This window comes from Diabrotica virgifera, chromosome 6, assembly GCF_917563875.1.
Source record: "Diabrotica virgifera virgifera chromosome 6, PGI_DIABVI_V3a".
In the NCBI taxonomy this organism is placed as follows: domain Eukaryota; kingdom Metazoa; phylum Arthropoda; class Insecta; order Coleoptera; family Chrysomelidae; genus Diabrotica; species Diabrotica virgifera.
In genome coordinates this window covers 197,830,191-197,854,840 of record NC_065448.1, presented here as the reverse complement: position 1 = coordinate 197,854,840, position 24,650 = coordinate 197,830,191, and the positions used below count along the sequence as shown (strand labels likewise).

Below are 24,650 nucleotides of genomic sequence, written 5' to 3'. Positions count from 1 at the left end.
CTTGGAAGCTTGAACATTTAATTTAAGCGAAAAGCAATGTTTACTTGTAATATAAAAATTGCTGTCTGATTTCTGACAGCAGTAAAATGTATTTTTAATAAAATAAATTACATACATTCTTGTTTGTTTTGTAAAATAATTTAATTTAAAATTTTATTTTTTACACCCTCTATAAATAATTATGTTAGTGTTTATATTACTGAATAGAGAATTGAATAACCTTTCAAATGAGCTAGCACACGATCCCTATTCTTATTTAAAAAAAATAATCGATTACGTCATCACGCCCAGTTGGATGACGCCACCAGTATGACATATATGACAAAATATAATAATTTAATAATAAAAATCGACCTGTTTCGGAATTTTTCCTTAAAGTCGCCGGTTTACGAAATACCGAATTTATTCCTTTCATTTGCACCATACTGTATAATAATCAAAATTTAATAAAATTTATTTTTTATTTGAAATGTTTCTCATTATTTATTTATTATTGATAATTTTATTTGTTATAAAAACTAAACAATTTTTTTCGCTCTTCACTTTTTGCGGGAGGCCCGCTTTTCACTTGTTACCGGGGCCCGCTCATCCCTCTCGGCTACCCTGTCCACAACTACTGTTCACCTTCTCTTTTATAGATTACTCCTGAGTCAAAAAACATTCGGATGTGCATTTCTTTACGATTTGATAAATACGAAGATGAAGGTGCAGTTGTCAAAACTTTAAACGCGTTTTTCTCAAAACTACTTTTTCGAATGTGGTGGACATTGTAACTAAAAAACTACTCGACCGATCCACCTGAAATTTTGCATAGATTTTTTTAGACATTTCGTGCTTTTGAGATATTTGTTTTTATGCTTATTTTTTGTTTAGATATAATAAATATGTTGATTTTCAACCTTTTGTTACAAAGAATTTCGTTTTTTTGACTTCCGAGTGATACCATGAACCCAAAAATCGTTAAAAACAATAAAACTCGACAGCGTTACCTCGAGAAACTCATAAACTAATAAAATCTCTTTGAATTTTTTGTGTCACATAATTCAGTGACGAGTTCTGATGTCCACCGCAAAATGCAGTGTTGGCTTATTTTTCAATGTTTCAATTTGGATATTCTGTGACTTAATATGCTCATTTAATTTAAAAATGAAATAAGTGTACCATAGTTAAAAAAAATCACAAAAATGTGTTTGAAATGTTGATTTCAAACCATACCTTCCCCTTAAAGCGTCCTTGATTATTTTTTAAAGATTTTTGGGCCGATAGGAGTGGATACTTGTGCGGTTTGTTTTCCTTTATTGCGATGAAACGTAATCAGTTTTTGATAACAGTGAAACAACATACACAATCACGACTTTACCTTTAATTTTTATTGTGTCTGATTTGAAACACATCGTTCTTACTCCATGGAAATAATGTGTTCAGGACTTTAAATAATCCAGTTATCCGACAACGTTTTTAGTTATTGTAGAGCTATAGGAAAAAAACCTACCTGTTTCCTGCCAAGGGTTCGGGGCCGTTTTTTAATTATTAACCACTTATTGCAATAAACGCGATTTGATCAATTTTTTGCACCCTATTAAGGTACTTGTACACTTTAGAAGACCAAAAATAAGCATTTTTTCAACATTTTTTTTCTCAGAACCTTTATTAAAAATGAACATGAAACTTTTTACATATTAATATCCAACTCTTAGAGAGTCCAACTCTTAGAGAGTATCTTTTTCCATTTATACAGGTATACTAATATTGTAGAGGGCGCCAAAGTCGAGGCTTCGAAAACAAGTAGTTGCGATGGCGGACAGTTAATCTCAGGATTGGGATCTCTGAAACAAAAAAATCGTACGGCATTTGAAAAAGGAAGGTTTCTTACGTGACAATTTACCACCGTTAGTGAAAAATTCCGCAAAAAAAGATTTTACGCAAATTTTAAAAAATGTTGTGAAAAAATCGCCCGTTTTTCTTCAGTTTTTCATGTTTAAAAATATTTAGTTTTTATTTTTTCGTAAAATTGTGGTAAATTGTCACGTAAGAAACCTTCCTTTTCCAAATGCAGTGCGAGTTTTTAACATTTTTCGAGGCCTCGACTTTTGCGCCCTCTACAATATTAGTGTACGTGCGTAAATGAAAAAAGATATATTTTTGTACTCTCTAAGAGTTAGATATTGATATACAAAAAGTTTTGTTAATTTTTAATAAAGGTACTGAGAAAAAAATTCTTGAAAAAAATGATTATTTTTGGTATTCTAAAGCAGGGGTGGGCAAAAGCCGGCCCGCGGGCCGGATCCGGCCCGTTGAGAAATCCCGCAAGCAATTTTTTTTTAACAGCATAGGCGCAATGCTTTTAAATGGATTCATTTTTTTCGAATCCTGTTAAAACTAATAAGTATTTAAAAAAAATTTAAACGCTGAATGAAATATTACATTATTGTCGAGGGCCGAAAGTCCCTGAAAACTTCTATGTTTAATTTAATAAGTCACAGGGGTAAAAAAAGATAAAATTTAATGTGTTTTTTAATTTCAAATATGTCATTCAAAAGAAACTGTTTGTTTATTCTAAGGGATTTTCGGCCCTCGGTAATAATGTAATCTTTCATTCTGCGTTTAAATTTTTCAAAAATATTTATTAGTTTTCTCATGATTCGAAAAAAAAAAGAAATGCATTTAAAAAGCATTGGTCCGAAATTTTGCGCCTACGCTCTTCATCTCTTTTATGCGATTTCAGAGTTCAATGAAATGAATCTCTATCTTCTGCTTTTCTTTAAAGGCATCTATATTTAACCCGATCCAGGCGGAAATATTTTTCGGCCAAGGTATTTGTCGTCTACCAGGACACTTTTCCTTTGATTTTACCCTTCATAATCAGCTGTTGCAACAACTTACAACAACATACTATCATTTCTAAGTATGTGCCCTTTCTCCTTGCTGTCTTTCTCCTTTTAATGATGGTCAAAAGTTCTATGTTCCTGTTATATTCTGTGCAACACCATTTCGTCGTTCATAATATGATCGGTCCATGGTATTTTCAAGATTCTCCCTAAAAAGTCACATCTCAAAAGCTTCCAGCTTTCTCATTAAGTCCAATAAGCGAGAATAGAGTGGACATACCATTTTTATTATTATCCCGGTTTTTTATAGGGTTCTCCGCCTTCCGGTTCCCAGTTTCCAGCTTCGTCCGTCCATCGTTAAGTTCGCCAGGGTGAAGGTTCCTTTTTGACATTACTTTCTGAATGCCACAGAGCTATGATTGTTTCGGCCCTGCTCTCTTCTTTCCCTTGGTGTCAATTTTAAAATTTGTTTTGGCAGCCTGTCTTCGTTCATTCTTTCTACATGACCATACCAGATCAGTTGTCTCCTTTGAATTTCGTCGACGATGGTTGACTTGACATAACGTTTTACCATCCGATATCAGATTTGCAGATTGAATCTTTGGTTATTCAGAAATTTCCTTATCTTCATAAAGGCTGCTCTTGAATTTCTGTTCATTTTTATCTGGATCCTTGTTATGGCGTAATATAATGGACCACATTAAAAATTTCGTAATTTTACTGGGAACATGTACACCCACACCCAACTATGACAATTTATTATTAGTATTAACGATTATTAACAGTCAAATGTCTTTGTCCAAATGTTTTAAAATGATACTTATAGTATTTTTGTCAAAAAAATTTCTTGGTCAGAGAAAAACCTCCACCAAAACATTAGCGTGTGCGCAGCGTATATACTGGGTATAGGTCTCCGGCCCGGGAGATATTTTGAAAATTTCATTTCGGCCCGCGCTTAAAAGTATTTGCCCACCCCTGTTCTAAAGTGTACTAGTACCTTAAAAAGCTAAATACATAGTTGACATAAAATTACAAATTTTGATGTAAATTAGAACAATAAAAAAAGCTTCAAAATGGCGATTTTTTGAAAGTTAAAAAGTCAATTTGTTATTTCGCAAACTCCAAAATAAGGCAAAATCGTTATTTGTTAATAACCATTATTAAAATTAACTCAGGACTTTGGTATTTCACCCAAAGTTGCGTATTCGGATTCTTAACCAACCCTCAAAATTTGAGAACGATCCATCAATTAGTTTAAAAGTTATTCTATTTGTTAATCCCAGAGACTTTTTTTGAATAATATTAGTCAGAAACTAATGTGGGTACCAAATGAAAGTAGAATATGTACTATCAATATTAAAAAAAGATGCAAAATGTTTTTATTATAATCAAAAATCTTAATGCAAAATTATTGACATTTTTAGTTATTAACATTTAGAAAAACTTTAAAAATATTCTCCATAGAAAAAAATCTTTTTACATATAAATATTCGAAAATCTGATCATTTTCCCATTTTGAAAGAAATCTATAGTTATTCTGTGATGATTAAGACAAAATGTAATATTTTTTTAATTCCCACTAATTTGTTTACAATAATTAAAAAAAGTAATTAGTTTCATTTTACAGATAAAGTTTTATCATGCATTAGACGATTAATTGGAATTTAATCAAATTTTATTCACAATTTTACTAAAAACACAGATTACGTTTCGAGGTCCAAATCGGATGCCGTTGTCAAAATACAAAAAATATTGTGGCTTATTTCCCATTAAAAATAGTTAATTTTTTTTATTAAACAAATTTTAAATTAATATTATTAAAACATTGCATATTTGTAATACTCTTAGAGAGTACAAAAATATATCTTTTTTCATTTACGCACGTACACTAATATTGTAGAGGGCGCAAAAGTCGAGGCCTCGAAAAATGATGGCGGACAGTTAATCTCAGGATTGGGATATCTGAAACAAAAAACTCGCACTGCATTTGGAAAAGGAAGGTTTCTTACGTGACAATTTACCACAATTTTACGAAAAAAATAAAAAATAAATATTTTTAACCATGAAAAACTGAAGAAAAACGGGCGATTTTTTCACAACATTTTTTAAAATTTGCGTAAAATCTTTTTTTTGCGGAATTTTTCACTAACGGTGGTAAATTGTCACGTAAGAAACCTTCCTTTTTCAAATGCCGTACGATTTTTTTGTTTCAGAGATCCCAATCCTGAGATTAACTGTCCGCCATCGCAACTACTTTTTTTCGAAGCCTCGACTTTGGCGCCCTCTACAATATTAGTATACCTGTATAAATGGAAAAAGATACTCTCTAAGAGTTGGACTCTCTAAGAGTTGGATATTAATATGTAAAAAGTTTCATGTTCATTTTTAATAAAGGTTCTGAGAAAAAAAATGTTGAAAAAATGCTTATTTTTGGTCTTCTAAAGTGTACAAGTACCTTAATAGGGTGCAAAAAATTGATCAAATCGCGTTTATTGCAATAAGTGGTTAATAATTAAAAAACGGCCCCGAACCCTTGGCAGGAAACAGGTAGGTTTTTCCTATAGCTCTACAATAACTAAAAACGTTGTCGGATAACTGGATTATTTAAAGTCCTGAACACATTATTTCCATGGAGTAAGAACGATGTGTTTCAAATCAGACACAATAAAAATTAAAGGTAAAGTCGTGATTGTGTATGTTGTTTCACTGTTATCAAAAACTGATTACGTTTCATCGCAATAGAGGAAAACAAACCGCACAAGTATCCACTCCTATCGGCCCAAAAATCTTTAAAAAATAATCAAGGACGCTTTAAGGGGAAGGTATGGTTTGAAATCAACATTTCAAACACATTTTTGTGATTTTTTTTAACTATGGTACACTTATTTCATTTTTAAATTAAATGAGCATATTAAGTCACAGAATATCCAAATTGAAACATTGAAAAATAAGCCAACACTGCATTTTGCGGTGGACATCAGAACTCGTCACTGAATTATGTGACACAAAAAATTCAAAGAGATTTTATTAGTTTATGAGTTTCTCGAGGTAACGCTGTCGAGTTTTATTGTTTTTAACGATTTTTGGGTTCATGGTATCACTCGGAAGTCAAAAAAACGAAATTCTTTGTAACAAAAGGTTGAAAATCAACATATTTATTATATCTAAACAAAAAATAAGCATAAAAACAAATATCTCAAAAGCACGAAATGTCTAAAAAAATCTATGCAAAATTTCAGGTGGATCGGTCGAGTAGTTTTTTAGTTACAATGTCCACCACATTCGAAAAAGTAGTTTTGAGAAAAACGCGTTTAAAGTTTTGACAACTGCACCTTCATCTTCGTATTTATCAAATCGTAAAGAAATGCACATCCGAATGTTTTTTGACTCAGGAGTAATCTATAAAAGAGAAGGTGAACAGTAGTTGTGGACAGGGTAGCCGAGAGGGATGAGCGGGCCCCGGTACAAGTGAAAAGTGGGCCCCCCGCAAAAAGTGAAGAGCGAAAAAAATTGTTTAGTTTTTATAACAAATAAAATTATCAATAATAAATAAATAATGAGAAACATTTCAAATAAAAAATAAATTTTATTAAATTTTGATTATTATACAGTATGGTGCAAATGAAAGGAATAAATTCGGTATTTCGTAAACCGGCGACTTTAAGGAAAAATTCCGAAACAGGTCGATTTTTATTATTAAATTATTATATTTTGTCATATATGTCATACTGGTGGCGTCATCCAACTGGGCGTGATGACGTAATCGATTATTTTTTTTAAATAAGAATAGGGATCGTGTGCTAGCTCATTTGAAAGGTTATTCAATTCTCTATTCAGTAATATAAACACTAACATAATTATTTATAGAGGGTGTAAAAAATAAAATTTTAAATTAAATTATTTTACAAAACAAACAAGAATGTATGTAATTTATTTTATTAAAAATACATTTTACTGCTGTCAGAAATCAGACAGCAATTTTTATATTACAAGTAAACATTGCTTTTCGCTTAAATTAAATGTTCAAGCTTCCAAGAGGCAGGTGGCTGGCGGGAGCTGGCTTGAACATTGAATTTAATCGAAAAGCAATGTTTATTTCTGAAATAAACATTTTTTCTGTTTTCGGGCAACAGTCAAATGTATTTTGAGTTAAATAAATTACATACATTCTTCTTTTTTTTTTGTTAAATAATTGAATTAAAATTATTTTTTGGACGCCCTGTACAAGTAATCATGTAAATACTTATACTACTGAATCGAGAATTGAATGACCTTTCAAATGAGCTAGCACACGACCCCTATTCCTATATAAAAAATCATCGGTTACGTCATCACGCCTAGACGGATGACGTCACTAGTATGACATATATGCCAAAATATTATAATTTAAAAATAAAAATCGACCTTTTTCGGGATTTTTTCATAAAGTTGCCTTTATTCCTTTTATTCCTTTCATTAGCACCGTACTGTATATTAGAGAATAAAGAAAATTTTTAAAATACAGGCGCTTTTCGAGTTTTATGATTGGCAAAGATGTCTATAATTTTCGAAAAATCGCATGATTTTACCAATCATTATCAATGCACAAAGTTGCTAGGCCAGTTAACCGATCCTATTTCATTGTAGATCTCATAGCATTTTTAATACGAGAAAGACAACTAAAGAATCTTTCCTCTTCAGCGGGTTAAATTGCTTAATTGCTTAAGAATCTTTCCTCTTCAGCGGGTTAAATTGCTTAATTGCTTAAACAATCTATAACAATATTAACTATTTCACAGCGAAATATTTCGTCGGGCTCAAAATTATCAGTCGCGTTACTACTAGGCCCAGGCAAATCATTAAAAAATCTGGCAAGCTTCTTGCGCCGTTATTTAATCCGGTCAACTTAGACATCAAAATGCTTGGCAAATAACAAAAATTGCCGGAGAGCCAAATTTTGGTGGAGAGCTAGGGTATACCATAACAAATAAAGTTTAAAAAGTCCCCATCGATCCCATGTGTGCGTCAAAAGTTAATCGGGGTCAAAGGTCAAAATTTGAGATTTTTTGGATTTTTTTCGAAAACGGTAAGTTTTATCAAAAAAAAACCTCTAACCAAAGTTGTAGATTTTAACATTCTCTACAAAAATTGTCCTCGCAATTTTTTTCCTAAGAGTTACCATTCCTGAGATATCGCGATTTTAAAAGTTACTTTATACATTATATGCACATATAAGCCACGTATATACATATGTGGCCCTTAAGACAAGTATAAATGCCTATTTGTGTCTCTTTTATATAGTATATTATATTATACTATTCTGAAAATATTTCTTCAAAAGGTAATCAGTCCCAAACTGAATTTCCTCTATCCACGTGGCCTTGAAAAACATTTGGCTATACCATTGTTTAAAAAAGAACAAATTGTCTATTATAGGCAATGGCTATTGAGTATGAATTAGCTCCTTACCCCTTATCACTTTTCGATGCAGCTGGAATGCGCAAAACAACAAAGTCAGCAATTTATGATTGCTTTGAATCAGTCAATCCTGAGGTTGATCGTAGAAACGCTACTTACATTATTGATGGAGGGTACCTACTACATCGCGTTGTGTGGGATCGAGAAGAAACCTTTAGCGTTATTTTTGATAAATATGTTCAGTATAGTATTTTTACTACAAAAACGTTATTACGTAGGTCAAAATTTTTGACGTAAGAGAACTGTCAAAACATTAGAATGTGACTTTTCATTATTGCCGTGTTTATAATAAACATAGCAATAATGAAAAGTCACATTCTAATGTTTTGACAGTTCTCTTACGTCAAAAATTTTGACCTACGTAATAACGTTTTTGTAGTAAAAATACTATATCTACGCAGACATTACGGGCTTACAGTGACAGTGGTATTTGACGGCTACAATGACTCGACAAAGAATATTAAAGCTGCAGAACAACGTCGTCGAACTACAAAAACATCATCGGGTTCCGAGATTATCTTTGATGAAAATATAACAGTTCCAGCGAATCAACAACAATTTTTCGCCAACATTAATAATAAATCTCGTTTCATTTCCATGTTAACTGACAAATTAACAGCTGCGAATATTGAAGTGAAACAAGCTAAAAATGACGCAGATGTCCTTATAATTGAAACAGCAATTGAAAAATTTAAGGCAACAAACACAACAATTGTAGTTGGTGAAGATGTTGATTTGTTGGTACTGATTACTGCAAGGACTCCAGTAGATAAAGTTATTTATTTTCTGAAACCTGGAAGGGCTCAACGGCGAACAGAGATATATTCATCAAATAGTTTATCGGCTTATCCCAAATGCCAAAAGTACATTTTATTTTTACATGCGATAACCGGCTGCGACACTACGTCCGCAATGTACAGAAGGGGCAAAACGTCAGTACTTAAATTATTCGAAAAAAAAAAAAGATTTGACTGACTGCTGTAAAGTTTTTACAGAACTTGATTCTACACCGCAAACAATAATTACGGAAGGAATTCGCTTTCTTCTTGCGGTTTATGGAGCTCCAAAAAAATTATTTGTCTTGATAAATACCGATACTTAACTTTTGTAAAAAATACGCGAAACAAGAAACAAGTACAACTATCATGTCTTCCTCCAACATCAGCATCTGCTTTTCAACATTTGTATCGAGTATATTATCAAGTTCAAACATGGCTAGGCAATGAACTGAATCCAGAAGACTGGGGTTGGAAATTAATAGATAATACTCTGGAACCGATTAAAACCTTACTCCCACCTGTTCCAGAAAAACTCCTTAACACTATTTTTTGCAATTGCAAAAAAGGTTGTAGTGCCAAATGTGGATGTAAAAAAGTCGGGTTGCTGTGTTCTCTGGTGTGTACCAACTGCCAAGGTCAGTCTTGCTCAAATGTCCAGTTTAGTACAACAGATGAAGACTCCTGTGATTTTAATGAAGAGACCAATGACTCAGTCACATTTGAACAATTTTTGAACATCCAGCAAGAGGAAGAGGAAGAAGATGAAATCGACGAAGACTTGACTGTTGAAGTAGACTTTCAAGAATATGAATCTGATTAAAATATCTAAAGAAATCAAAACAATAGTTAACCTAATAATAATCAATAGCAATATCAATAATCAATATCAATAATAAGGTAATATCTAGAACTTGACCGGTATTGTTTCCTTAAATTATCCTAAAATTGTCAAAACAGTTAGTGGAGTAGGCCTACAGGGGAAACCACGGTAAAAAAACGCGCCGAGTACACTACCTCACAGGTGGTGTGGAAACGTGTACATATCATGTATAATGTGACTCTTTGAATCGCGATATCTCAGGAATGGCAACTCTTAGGAAAAAAATAGTAAGGACTATTTTTGTAGAGAATTTTAAGATCTACAACTTTGGTTTAAGGTTTTTTTTTGATAAAACTTACCGTTTTCGAAAAAAATCTCAAATTTTGACCTTTGACCCCGAATAACTTTTGACGCACACATGGGATCGATGGGGACTTTTTAAACTTTATGTGTTATGGTATACCCTAGCTCTCCACCAAAATTTGGCTCTCCGGCAATTTTTGTTATTTGAAATGTCTATATGGACCGGGTTATATTAGAATAAAACAATAAAATATATTTCAAAATAGAGGTAAAGCTCATATAAAGTATAGCCGAGTGTTAATTAAACGCATTATGAACATAAAGTGAAGAGTAAAAAAACTGGAAAAATTACGTCTTTGGTCTGGTCGACGCCGGGCCCCTTACATCAGCGGTCCCCGGTAAAATGTACCTAGTATACCCCCCTCACGGTGGGCCTGGTTGTGGAACGTTTCTCACTACGCTCAAGCGTGCAGGCGCGAAACCGAGGAAAAGCGAATTGATGGTAGGGATATTCAACATGCTGTATCTCTGGTAATTTTATTCCGATCAATTTAAAATTTTCAGATAGTACCTATAGGGCTTTTCATCGATTGTCATTTGTTTCGAGCATCTGTCATGTGTTACATAATATTAATATATCTACGTCATACGTCTTTGGTTTGTGTCATTGGCATATATCAGTAACGTATGACGTTGATATATTAATGTTATGTGACACATGACAGAAGCTCGAAACAAATAACTGTGAATGAAAAGCCCTATTCTTGAAATTATGCACTCTTATTTAAAAAACAAGTTGAAAATGCGAGCATTATCATAACGAAAACTTTGTATATTTACGTATTTTAATTCATAATATGGAAAATTGTTATTATGAAAAGTAGGTTAGAATTAATAATTATGTTTTAATGTGCAATTATATCATTATAATTTAAATGTTATGAACTATAAAGGTAGTTTACTCTTGATCGAATTTCATATTTTTTATATACCTCGTATAAAATTAATAAAATTTTATATATGATGGTTGCATCATAAATCTTAGAACATGAAGAGCTTTTTATGAAGAATAACTTTTCTTCGTAAAATTAAAAATAAAAGAGTTATAAATGAAAATGTTGTTAGTATCCGTAATTTGAGAAAAATCTTCAAATATTTTTTTCCATTAGAAGGATGTAATTGCACATATCAGACCATAATTTTTTATACCAAACAATATTATTTCATATACTGTCGGTTCGCTAAACTCAGACACAATTGGCTATTGATTTTAGTCAATAATTTTGCCAATTCGACAAAAAAATAATTTCTAAATAGTTAATAATTACTAAATATTTAGTAATTTTGCCAATTTCGGCAAAATTCTCAAAAAACAAAAAAATTACCTAATAAAATCATTAACCAGTTGTGTCGATTTTAGCGAACCGACTAGGTATATTTTAATTTCATATTTCGTAGCAAATGGAACAGTCCATTTATCATAAAGGGGAGGGCGTATACTGGTATAAACCTTTTTAGAGCTGTTAATAAATTATTGCTTTTAAAATATTATACTCAAAAACTCAAATTGTATTTTTGAACATCTTATTTATTTTATATAATAAACTACATTCGCTCTCGCGAGATTTTTTTTGAGACATTCGGAATAGGAAACGTACAACACAAAAATTCCTACCTCACACTATTAACTGCTAAAATCAACTAAAATCAACTTAATCTTTCATTAAAAAAAGAAGAATTATTAGAAATAGTGGGAGTGTCTACTAATCCCATACAATTTTTTGAATTTTATTTCTACAAAATATTTTTATTTTGTACAATAAATAATTTTCTCATTTGCTATCAATACATTATAATGGTTTAAATAAATAAATATTGATTGGCGTAAGGTTTATGTTATTTTTATGTCTGTTTACTATTAATAATATTGGATATGAGCAGGTGCGTTGGTTTTGTAGTAATTTCCAGTCACTTCTGACAACTGAATTTTTCAAAAAAGAAATTACTAACGTCAGTGTCAAAAAAAATCTCGCGAGAGCGAATGTAGTATAATTAAATTCACTATCAAAAATGTCATTGATGTTTTAATAATAGGGCTTTTCATTCACAGTCATTTGTTTCGAGCTTCTGTCATATGTTGTATAATCTGTGTATAATATTAATATACACGGATTATACGACAAATGACAGAAGCTCGAAACAAATGACAATCGATGAAAAGCCCTATAGTTAATTTAAAATTTAGTTTGACATTTACGAAGTGTCAAACTCAAATGTAAATAACAAATAACCTACAATATGTTATGTTTAACAAATCGAGATTTAAAAAAGTAGCCTACTTCCTAATCAACCATTTGAGCTGACGTTTAGTGCGTCGGTAGGAGATAACCGGATTGTGACGTCACATTTTAGAGTTTGAGGTCGATTATCTCCAAGACGGTTAGAGGTATCGAAATGCCGTTTTCAGATTTGGATTCAGAAGGCAAAACTACATAAGAATCCATCGATACACTTGCTCTAAGTATTGCAGGAGCGGCGACGCAATAACACACAGACTTTTGCAAATTTATAAACGAAAAGTTTTCGTTGAAAATATTTCAAACCATACATCCCCCCTTAACACTCAAATAATAGTCATTTAGTGGTAACCTGTAAAGGGTAATAAAGTAGTTACCACTTGAAGCTTCTTGAATAGATTTATTTTTCAGCCATACAACAGCGGATTTTTCAGTAACATGTTAAACCGTGTTACTCGTAATACATCATTAGTCCTTATCCAATTTTTTTCATTTAATGCCTTTTATCGGTAAAACCACAAGCGATAAGAACTGCATTTAAAATTATAATTTTTATGATTATATGTTATTTATAGTTTATAGTACCTAACCTTAAGTAGTATTTGTATTTTCAACAATCTTGGTTTTACCGTCTTCTTAGCAATTGAGTTTTTTTATATGGGATTTAATGTAAAAAATCATGTTATTTAATATTTATTCTGTTCCTGGATTTAAATTTTAAGCATAAATTATAGCTGATAGAATTTAAAATGAAATCTAGTTTACATAATCTTCCTCTCTGTTTCTCCAAATAAGTTTTTTATTAACAACCACATTATTTTAACAACCACATAACCAGAATGGGGGAGACACGTGTGGTCAAAATAGCACGAGATAAATCACCAATCGGTAGAAGAAGTATCGGCCGACCGCGCAAAAGATGGAGTGACAACCTTCCATAGAGGTATCAATCCGCCAATGAACAAGCAGAATTGCTTATAAAGAGGAAGAAGAAGAAGTTTTTTATTTAGTACCATTTTTGTCATCCCTTTTTTCCTATTATTTTCATTTGATTTATCATTATACATTGTTTTTATCCCTTTATTGGTGTTTCATCCTTCTGCGGTATTTATAACCCGGTATACATATAAATCTAATTAGCAATTTTATTACCTTTTCTTGCAAGCAGTTAAAAAAATACAGAAAGGTTGGACCAGATGATACTTTTGGGGAAGTGTGAACAGCATTAGTAGGGACAAGAACAAGTTGGCTAAGGCCGCACCTACATTGGATCCGTTTTTCTCCGATCAGATCAGATCCGACGTCGGATTAAAAAATAAACCCATAGTATTAAATGGCGGTGCCTACATTGGATCTGTTTTTCTCCGATCCGATCAGATCAGATCAGATCCGATATCGGCCGACGTCGGGAGTAGCTTCTCCTATTTTCATCGAGAAGTGTTTAGTTTCATTCCGGTTTTTGCATATAAGTAATATTTTTATCACAAATTGAGCAGTAATAAACTTCGGTTCTCTTTGTAAGGTTTTATCCAAAATTAGTTGGCAATTTCAAAGACACGTAGTACCCGTTAGAATTTGATAACCAAAGTGAAATTATTGACCGTTCCAATAAAACTATTTACCTAGAGGGACAGAATAGGAAACAATAATTGTTTCCTATTCTGTGCTAGAGGTATTAAATTTTATACCTATAAATAAAGATATTTTGTAACCCTTATATTCAAGACACATTATAAAATATCTATCTTGTAGAGACACATATTACAAAATTAAATATTAAGATTTGGAAGCTATTTATTGTTGATTTATTTCATGAAATAGTTAAAACAAAAAATTAAATTACTTCTATGCAAAAACCGGAATGAAACTAAACACTTCTCGATGAAAATAGGAGAAGCTACTCCCGACGTCGGCCGATATCGGATCTGATCTGATCTGATCGGATCGGAGAAAAACGGATCCAATAGGGCTTTTCATTCACAGTCATTTGTTTCGAGCTTCTGTCATGTGTCACGTAATATTAATATATCTACGTCATACGTTATTGGTATATATCAATGATATAAACCAAAGACGTATGACGTAGATATATTATTATTATGTGACACATGACAAAAGCTCGAAACAAATGACAATCGATGAAAAGCCCTATAGGGCCTTTCATTCACAGTCATCTGTTTCGAGCTTCTGTCATATCTCGTATAATCCGTGTATATTAATATCATACACAGATTATACAACATATGACAGAAGCTCGAAACAAATAACAATCAATGACTGTCAATGATCTGATCTGATCGGATCGGAGAAAAACGGATCCAATAGGGCTTTTCATCGACTGTCAATTGTTTCGAGCTTCTGTCATGTCACATAATATTAATATATCTACGTCATACGTCTTTCGTTTGTATTATTGTAGATACCAATAACAATAACGTATGACGTAGATATATTAATATTATGTGACACATGACAGAAGCTCGAAACAAATGACTGTGAATGAAAAGCCCTATGTAGGTGCGGCCTAACAAGTTTATTTAACAGAATTATGGAAGTGTGACAAATGCCAAACGAATGGAGAAGCGGTATATTAGTACTTGTTTACAGAAACAAGGGACATATACAACAATATACAAAGTACAGGGCCATAAAACTACTTAGTCACACCATGAAAATATGGGAGAGAGTAATTGGTATACGGATACGGTAAGAAACCGACTTATCCGATAATCAGTTTAGCTTAATGTAAGGCAGATCAATAACAGATGCAATTTTTATTATAAGACAGTTGATGGAAAAATGCAGGAATAAAGAAATAAACGCTCATATGTTATTCATTGATCTTAAGAAAGCATATGGCACAGTTCCTTGTGAGATTCTCTGTTCAATAACTGTCTCTGTCTGAATCAATAAGAAAAGTGTCACCGGTAAATATGATTTGAACGGGGAAATGATTGTGAAAAGTAGTCGTTTTTAATACCTAGGACCGGTATTACATATCTAATAATGAGGAAATAAAAGTAAAAGATGGTTTTGCTTGCTTTCTATTCAGAGAGATGCACAATAGCTAGACAGCTGTTTCTGCCATTGCAGGCTTCCTCAACAGCGCTAGCGTGCACATCTCTGAACCTAAAAGCAGCCAGTCCATCTATTTAAGGGAAATTTCAAAGATCATTGAAATCCCCATTGGGACGCAATCCAGCGACATCTCTTAAACAAACTGAAAAGACTCAGATGCAGAATTCACCATTATAATAAAAATTAAAATGGTAAACAGTTATTTAAATCTGAAACTTTTCTTGTTGAAAGTTCCTTCTGGTACATCCTTAATCTTCGACTTTTACAATTTATGAGACAGCAGACGACGAACATAGAAAACAAAAAGGACTCTACTATATGCAGTCACATTCCGTTTTCGTTCGTCTAGGAAAAGGACAGAAAGAAACTTCCTAGTACTCAAATCTGAGTAAAGATAGAAAAGTAAAAGATGGTTTTGCTTGCTTTCGATTCAGAGGGATTCACTATCGCTGGACAGCTGTTTCTGCCATTGCAGGCTTCCTCAACAGCGCTAGCGTGCTAGATGGGCTCAGGGCCCCCGTATCCGGGCGTGCAATGCGTGCAGCGCACGTGGGCGTAACCCCAAAGGGGCGCCAAACCAAAGGTTTGGTAAATAAGAAATATTTATTTTAAATGAGATAATTATTTTTTATATACAATTTTAATTATTTCATGAACAGCTAGAGAAATCTCAAAAATCAAATATTGTGTTATTACTGAAAAAATAATTATTCCCGTCCTGAAGTGTTGAACTTACTCCGTCAAAAATATATTACATTTTGTTGTTCCTTCCTAATTTTTTTCTTTGAAGTAGATTGAATTACGCTTGGCATACCATCCAATCGATTTTATGTTGTAAACTAAAGCGACACTCAAAATAGTCAAATAAACATCAAATCACACTCCCTGACGAGTAGAAACATAAATTATTAACACCCATAAAACACAACTTAGCAGTTTTACTCCAACAAAAACACAACTTGCAGGGTCAACAAAACTTGTATAAAGTGAATCTTTTACTCGAGGTTATGATAATTATTACCCTTAAGAAAACAAATACTCTATGAATTATGATTATTTATTTGACTTGAGTATCTTTTCCCTTCTCGTCTATGCGTTTATTAGGCATAACATTTACTGGTGAACGGGTGGTTTACTGCAGTGAAAGGTTTAAAAATTTATTTTATGTTGGTGTTAATAATTACCTACGACTATTATTGCAATATCCGTTGGGCTTGTTCTGCCCTGATTTTAAACTTTTGTTTTCGTGTAAAAAATATTGGACAATCTTTTTTATTTGTTGTTATTTTAAGTGGTGTGGAAATTAAATTAATTGTGAAAATGGTAAGTAATATAATCATTGCATAGAATACTAATAATTCATTTTTAGTTATAATCGGGTTTCCTCTAATAAAATCCACAATTTACAATTTATTTTGAAAAATAAAGAAAATAATTAAGACATTGCGTCTGCGTAACGAACCATATGGGAAACTTTTTTTTTATTAATTTTACGGAAAAAATGTATTCTTCATAAATTGCTTTGCATAGTTAAAAAGTCAAATTCAACCAAATATAAAATTGTGTCAATCTTATGAGTATCAAAAATATGAATTTCGATCAAGAGTAGGTACCTTATATTTCACAATATCGAAAATTATTATTATGAAAAGTTGTTTGGAATTAATTAAAAACTATGTTTTAATATGCAATTACGTCCTTTTAATTGAATTTTTTTTCTCAAATTGCAGATACCCAACCAACGCCCTTTTCATTTATTACGAATAATGCGATAACTCTTTTATTGTTATTGATTAATTAATTAATAATAATAAAATAGTTGTCACATTATTTCTAAAAACGAAAAGGGCGTTGTTGAAAAGTACAATTATTAATGTACGATAAAAAGTTCTTTCTAAAAAGCTTTGCATGGTCTAAAATCTAAGATGCAACCATCAAATCCTATCAAATTTTTTCAATTTTATATGAGATATATGTAAAAAAATATGAGTTTCGATCAAAAGTAAAGTGACTTTCTAGATCACAATATATTTCAACTAGTAGGATATAATTGCATATAGAAACATAGTTTTTAATGCTGAACAACTTTTCAATATTGTGAAAACTAAACGTACTTTGCTCTTGACCGAAATTCATATTTTTTGACATACCTCTTATAAGATTCATAAAATTTGATATTTAATGGTTGCATTCTGAGTTCTAGACAATGTAGAACTTTTTATGAAGAATAACTTTTTCTCGTAAAATTAATAATAAAACAGTTTTCCATATGGTTCCTAGATATGTAGACACCCTGTATAAAATTGGTTTGAAAACTTTGAAATGACAAAATATGATTGTTTATTTACTTAAATGTATATTTTTAATTTAATATGCAGGGTGCTTCATTAATGTTACAAAAAATTTAAGGGAAAAGGCGCAAAATGTCGCCCCTCAAAATTTTCAATGTGTTTTAAATGTACCTATTCATTTTTTTCGAATCCTGAGAAAACTAATAAGTATTTTAAAAAAATTTAAACGCAGAATGAAAGATAACGTTATTGCCGAGGGCCGACAGTCCCTTAAAATAAATAAAAAGTTTCTTTTGAATTAAATATTTGCAATTATTAAAAATCACACTAAATTTTCTCTTTTATTTTCACCCCTGTAACTTATTAAAATAAACATTATAGAAGTTTTCAGGGACTTTCGGCTTCAGTAATAATGTAGTCTTTCATTCTGGGTTTAAATTTTTCAAAAATATTTATTAGTTTTATACATATTATACATATTATAGTAGATTTAAAGGGCGCTAAAATATGTCTCGCACGCGGGCGCCAATCAGCCTTGCGGGGGCCCTGGATGGGCTGGCTGGTTTCGATTCAGAGGTGTGTACGCTAGCGCTGTTGAGGAAGCCTGCAATGGCAGAAACAGCTGTCCAGCGATTGTGCATCCCTCTGAATCGAAAGCAAGCAAAACCATCTTTTACTTTTCTATCTTTACTCAGATTTGAGTACTAGGAAGTTTCTTTCTGTCGTTTTCCTAGACGAACGAAAACGGAATGTGACTGCATATAGTAGAGTCCTTTCTGTTTTCTATATTCGTCGTCTGCTGTCTTATAAATTATAAAAGTCGCAGATTAAGGATGTACCAGAAAGAACTTTCAACAAGAAAAGTTTCAGATTTAAATAACTATTTACCATTTTAATTTTTATTATAATGGTGAATTCTGCATCTGAGACTTTTCAGTTTGTTTAATGAGGAAATAGATGGCGATGCATGCAGTAAAATTAGATTTTGATGGATGAAGTACAAGGAAGCAAGTGTTGTGTTATGTGACAGAAAAATTCCATTTAGACTGAATAGAACATTCTATAAAACAGCAATAAGACCAGCTATGGCGTACGGACCTGAATGATAAGCAGTTAAAAGGAAAGAAGCATCGAATGCATGTGGCGGAAATGAAAATGCTTATATGGATAAGTGGAATGACAAAAACAGATAAAATTGATAATAAGTGTATTAGGGGAAGTCTAGGACGACCACCAATTGATGCTACAATGAGAGAGTATGGGTTAAGATGGTTTGTTCATGTTCAACGTCGAACATTTCGGGTTCCAGGAAGGAGTAGTAGTGTAATATCAAAGAAGAGCTGGGTGGATGCTTAGAAAGGACATATCGGGTAAAACGGCTTGATATTGGTATGACCCGAGATAGAAAGATAGAAACTTATTGAGAAATGTGAGCATGTGAAACATATGAAAACTAGGGAAGCCGACCCTGCGTAGGGATAAAGGCAAGAAGAATGATGAGTATTCATCTTTTCTATCGTCCTAATTATTTCTTTTCCTTTTCAGAATTTTACAATTTGCCCTTCTCCTTCTTCTTCTTCTTCTTCTTCAAATGCAAATCCACTAATGGATGTTAGCGATCACATTTTCCATTAACTCTGTTTCTTGCAATGTGTATCAGAGTTTGTATGTCGTTAATCCCTGTCCATTGCATTACGTTTCGGATCCAGGACATTTTCTTGCGTCCTATTCCTCTCTTTCCTTCAATTTTACCCTGGATTATAAGTTGAAGGGACTGGTATTTTGCGCTTCGCATGATGTGACCCAAATACGCCGTTTTTCTTTTCTTGATGTTTTCGAAAAGCTGGCGTTCTTGGTTGATTCTTTTAAGGACATCTACATTTGTTACTTTTGCCGTTCATGGTATCTTTACGGCGATAAAGCCACATTTCGAAGGGTTCTAATCTGTTTATATCCCTCGTTTTGAGTGTCCAACCCTCTACGTCATATAGCAGCACCGACCACACGTAGCATTTAGTAAACCTTAGTCTCAGTGTAAGATAGAACTCTGAAAAGGTCAGTACCTTCCTGAATTTTACAAAAGCTTGTCGAGCTTGCTCAATGCGACATTTGACTTCCCTGTCCGATGCCCAGTCTTTAAAAAGCCACGTTCCCAGGTATTTAAATTTGCTCACTCTTTCAATGGACTTAGAATTCAGTGTTATGGTGGAGTTTTCAAATGCATCCGAGTTTCTGGAGATGATCATGAATTTGGTCTTTTTGGTATTAATCTCTAATCCCATTCGCTTACTGTATTCTCCGATTATAGTGACATGTTAAAGATCTGCTATGTTGTCACAAATTAAGACAGCATCATCAGCATATCGTATGTTGTTGATCAATACTCCATTCACTTTGATTCCCATCTCTGCATCTTCCAAAGACTCTTGAAATATGGCTTCCGAATAAATGTTAAATAAAAGAGGGGAGCGCAGACATCCCTGCCGAACACCCCTTCTGATATGTATGGGTTTGGATATAGAATTGTCTATTTTTAATTGTGCTGCCTGATACCAGTACAAGTTTTCAATGCATCTTATGTCTTTTTGGTCTATATCAAGCTTCTTGAGGATCTGCATTAACTTGTGATGTTGGACACTATCAAACGCTTTCTCGTAATCTAAAAAGCACAGGAATACGTCCTTCCTCTGATCGTAACAATTTTGGACCAACACCTGTGTTGCAACTATTGTTTCTCTTGTTCCTAAACCTTGCGTAAACCCAAACTGAGAATCACTGTTGTCCCATTCACATTTTGCCCTTCTGTGATTTTTATTCCAAGTATGTAAATTATTGTATAGAAGATTCTATTGTATAGTATCAAAAGTAAATTAAAAATCCAAATAGCTTATAATAATTATGCAGAACTAACGTTTTCAGACTTATCAGTCCATCTTCAGTGAAATTTGAAGTACTTGCGCTAAAACGCAAAATCAAACAGTGGCTGTAGCCCGATCAGGGAATACAAAATTTTACGAAAACCTCCAAAAAAAGAAAGGAAGGATGAAAATTTGGGAATAGGTAGTTGAAGTTGTCTATTATTATATAAGAAAAAGTTTACAATTCTGCATCCCCTCCATTTAACAAAAATTGGGAAATACGGGGTGAAAAATATTTTCTCAGGGGTGAAATTTTTCTCGTTCAAAATAAGTCCCGAATTGGATAAAATGACTAATTCTAAGCAACTTTTGTTCTATAGAGTTTTTTCACTAAGTCAATACTTTTCGAGTTATTTGCGAGTGAATATGTTCATTTTTAACAAAAAAACATGTTTTGGACGGTTTTCGCATATAACTCAAAAAGTAAGTATTCTAGCGAAAAAATATTCTTAGTAAAAATTAACTTATAAAAAATTGAAAAAATTGGTGTATGCGTGTGGTCTGCAGATCCAGTAGAAGCAGAGTTGTAGCTAATGAAAAGTACGTTCTTCTTCGTCAAATTCCAAATCGAATATTTTAATGTGAAATAACCCAAAAACGGAGCACTTTTCGGGGAAAATTCATTACAAATTTTTTAAACTCGTGATTAGTTACTCGTTCAAGCCATTTTAACTACAGCTTTTTCAAAAATAAGCACTTTGAACCGACGAAACTTACAGATCATATAAATAATACATAATCAAAGTAACTTATGAAGTGTTAATGATAAAATTTATTTGTGATGCTAATTAGGGGGTGATTTTCGTGATTTTTTTACCAAAGAATAAAAGGGACCAACAATTTTGAGCGTAACTCACTTACTTTTAATGTTACAAGTTTTTTTTTTTAATAAAAATAAACCTTTTTTAAACACTTTAAAAAAGTTAAAATGAATTTTCCCCGAAAAGTCTCCGTTTTTGGGTTATTTCACATTGAAATATCGATTTGGAATTTGACGAAGAACCTACTTTTCATTAGCTACAACTCTGCTTCTACTGGGTCTACATACCTCGTGCATACACCATATTTTTTTTAAATTTTTTATAAGCTATATTTTTGCTAAGAATATTTTTTTCGCTAAAATACTTCCTTTTTGAGTTATCTCCGAAAAACAGTCCAAAAACATGTTTTTTTTTGTTAAAAATGAATATATTCACTCGCAAATAACTCGAGAAAAGTATTGACTTGAAAAAACTCTAGGAATAAAAGTTGTTTAGAAGTAGTAATTTTATCTAATTCCGGTCTTATTTTGAATGTATATTTTTCACCTTCGAGAGGGGGATATTCCCCTCTTTTTATTATTTTTAGGGAGGGGGGTATTTTACAAAAATGGAGGGGATGTAGAATTGTAAACTTTTTTCTTACATAATAATAGACAATTAATTTCAACTGCCTATTTCCAAATTTTCATCAATCCTTTATTTTTTTTGGGGTCAGATTGTTCTTTGGTCGGGCTATTGGGTTTAAATTGTTGATTACATACGTAAAGGTACAACTATCCGGGGACTGCATGTGTTCCTTCTCGAAATAGAAATTTCATCTGTATTGGACAGCAATAGTCTACCAACTGCCTAGGCCTAGAGTAATAAATTTATAATTACATTGACCAAAATCTCTGAAATTGTATTATTTTCTATTATGTTGTACGCAATTTGTGTCTTTATTTTAATAACACAAACAATATTTTTATAGGTACTATGATACCAAAATCTGGAGGAGATTATGCTTACATCAAAGAAGCTTTCGGGTCCCTTCCGTCATTTTTATACCTTTGGGTAGCACTATTTGTTTTGGTGCCTGTAGGAAACGCTATAACGGCAATCACGTTTGCCCAATACATCGTACAACCATTGTGGGGCACTTGTCCAGCGCCGTATGAAGCTGTGCGACTGATAGCTGCAGCTACTATTTGTATTTTAACGGTGAGTATATTTTTGTAGTTGTATGTGTGGTGTGCTATTTTCCTGGTTCGCACAGATTAGAAACACGTTATGTTCAGATTCTTAATACATAATTGATAATAATTTGAATTGAAATATTAAAAATCTGGTTTTCTTGTCGGATTCACCTGGATCTTCGGTATATCTTTAACATAGTGGCTTCTCATTTTAGATTAATAGATTTATACATTACGCTTACGCATTACGCTTTTGCGACCGATTTTTTCCATAACTATAGTATTTTCACTTGAAAGAAGTGTAGTTTGTCCACACAAGGGACGCGTGACGCGTGATCAATTCATTAGGTCTGTTCGTAGAACGATCAGCAATCGTTTCCAACTATCAGACGCATGCGTGTTCGTAGTCTACGATCTCTAACTGGTAACTGCGCAGCGCTAACTGGTAACTGCGCATGCGTCTGATGATTGGCAGCGGTTGCTGATCGTTTGGATCGTACTACGAACAAACCTATTATTAACACTCTCTAGAGGTGCTGAAGAGGTATCTACCTGTTACAAAATCACGAATACTGTAACTGATGATATATACAGTTCAAGTTGATTCTCAGTTAGAGTTGACTATTCCTAGTTCGAGTCAACTCCAACTAAACTGAGCAGTAAGAGTTGATTTGAAAAATTGATACTAGTTGAAAAAACTCTTCATAACACCCTTTGTTAGTAAAAGTAGATCGCGGGAAAAATAGAATCAATTCTTACTAGTTTGAGTTGACTATTCTTGGATCGATTCAGTAAATGTAGATTATACGAGTATAATCTCACGTGCTTTTTGATGAGTGTGCGTCTCTTTGTTTTGACCGTTTCAACTACTTATCACGATTTGAACATCAGTAAGATTTAATTTTTAGACTCGGTTGTTTGTGTGAATCAGCTCTTACTAAATGGCATTGAGAAGAGTATACTTTTCTAGTAGTTGTAGTTTACTTTTACTAGTAAATGTTGAATAAAAATCTTCATTTTATATTTAAAATCTATTTTTACTAAAACCAGCCGTTTGAGTTAACTCAAACTAGGAGAAGTCAACTCCAACTGGATAATCAACTTGAACTGTAAAGTAACATATATAAAAGCGTAACAAAAGTAACAAGGGGGTACAAGTAACGACAATCAGCAACTCTCTTTACGTGTTTTGTACATGTACTTTCGTGTTAACCATTGACGTGTTAACAAACTACATTCCTTTGAAGTGAATATACTATAGACATAGACAAGTGTTCCTACCATTTGCCATTTCTTTCAGCCGAGGCCATCAGCTAGTAATTGGTGCTATAAGTGAGCAACTCTGTGAGTTTACACCTTTCTAAATAATTCGAATAATTTCCTTATCGCTTTTTTTCAACGTTTGAATGGTAGTACGCAATATGCCATTCGCCTTGGATTTTATAGTGATTGTAAGAAAAATGGAATAAGAAGAATAAACATGGGACAACGAATAATTAAAAAGAACAAAAATGTTCATATGCAGAAATATAATAGAAATATTTCATTCATATTTACTCTATCTTCTTTGTGAACTAATTTTCTCCAATCGTCACTAGTCAGAGACGAAAATGTCACATAGCCTCTAAAAATCATCCGAACCAGCTTTGACATGAAGTTTCGATTTTGAGTTTTGGCAACAAATATCTTGCCGATGGAGGTCGGCAATTATCATAGCTAGTCGGGTTAGAGACGGCTGCTCTGAGAAGTTCATTTGATGTACATCCGTACCATTCTCTCAGGTTGCACAGCCACGATATTCTGCGTCTCACTATGCGTTTCCTTGAATCGTTCCTGAGTAATCAATTGCAGCAAGTTGTATTCTCTCCACATGTAATATATGTCCGAGATATTCTAATTTTCTTGTTTTGATGGTATTTAAGACTTCCATTTTTATTTCATTG

At 32.7% G+C, this 24,650-nt stretch overlaps 1 protein-coding gene across 1 annotated transcript in view; it reads left to right on the top strand.

The window, feature by feature from the left end:
• The window catches only part of LOC126887118 (Y+L amino acid transporter 2-like), a 128,149-nt gene that overhangs the window by 56,785 nt on the left and 46,714 nt on the right, over nt 1-24,650 (top strand). The window contains exon 2 of the mRNA XM_050654469.1: nt 22,503-22,732. Within this exon, the coding sequence (XP_050510426.1) occupies nt 22,503-22,732 (230 nt within the window). The remainder of the gene's footprint in view (nt 1-22,502; nt 22,733-24,650) is intronic.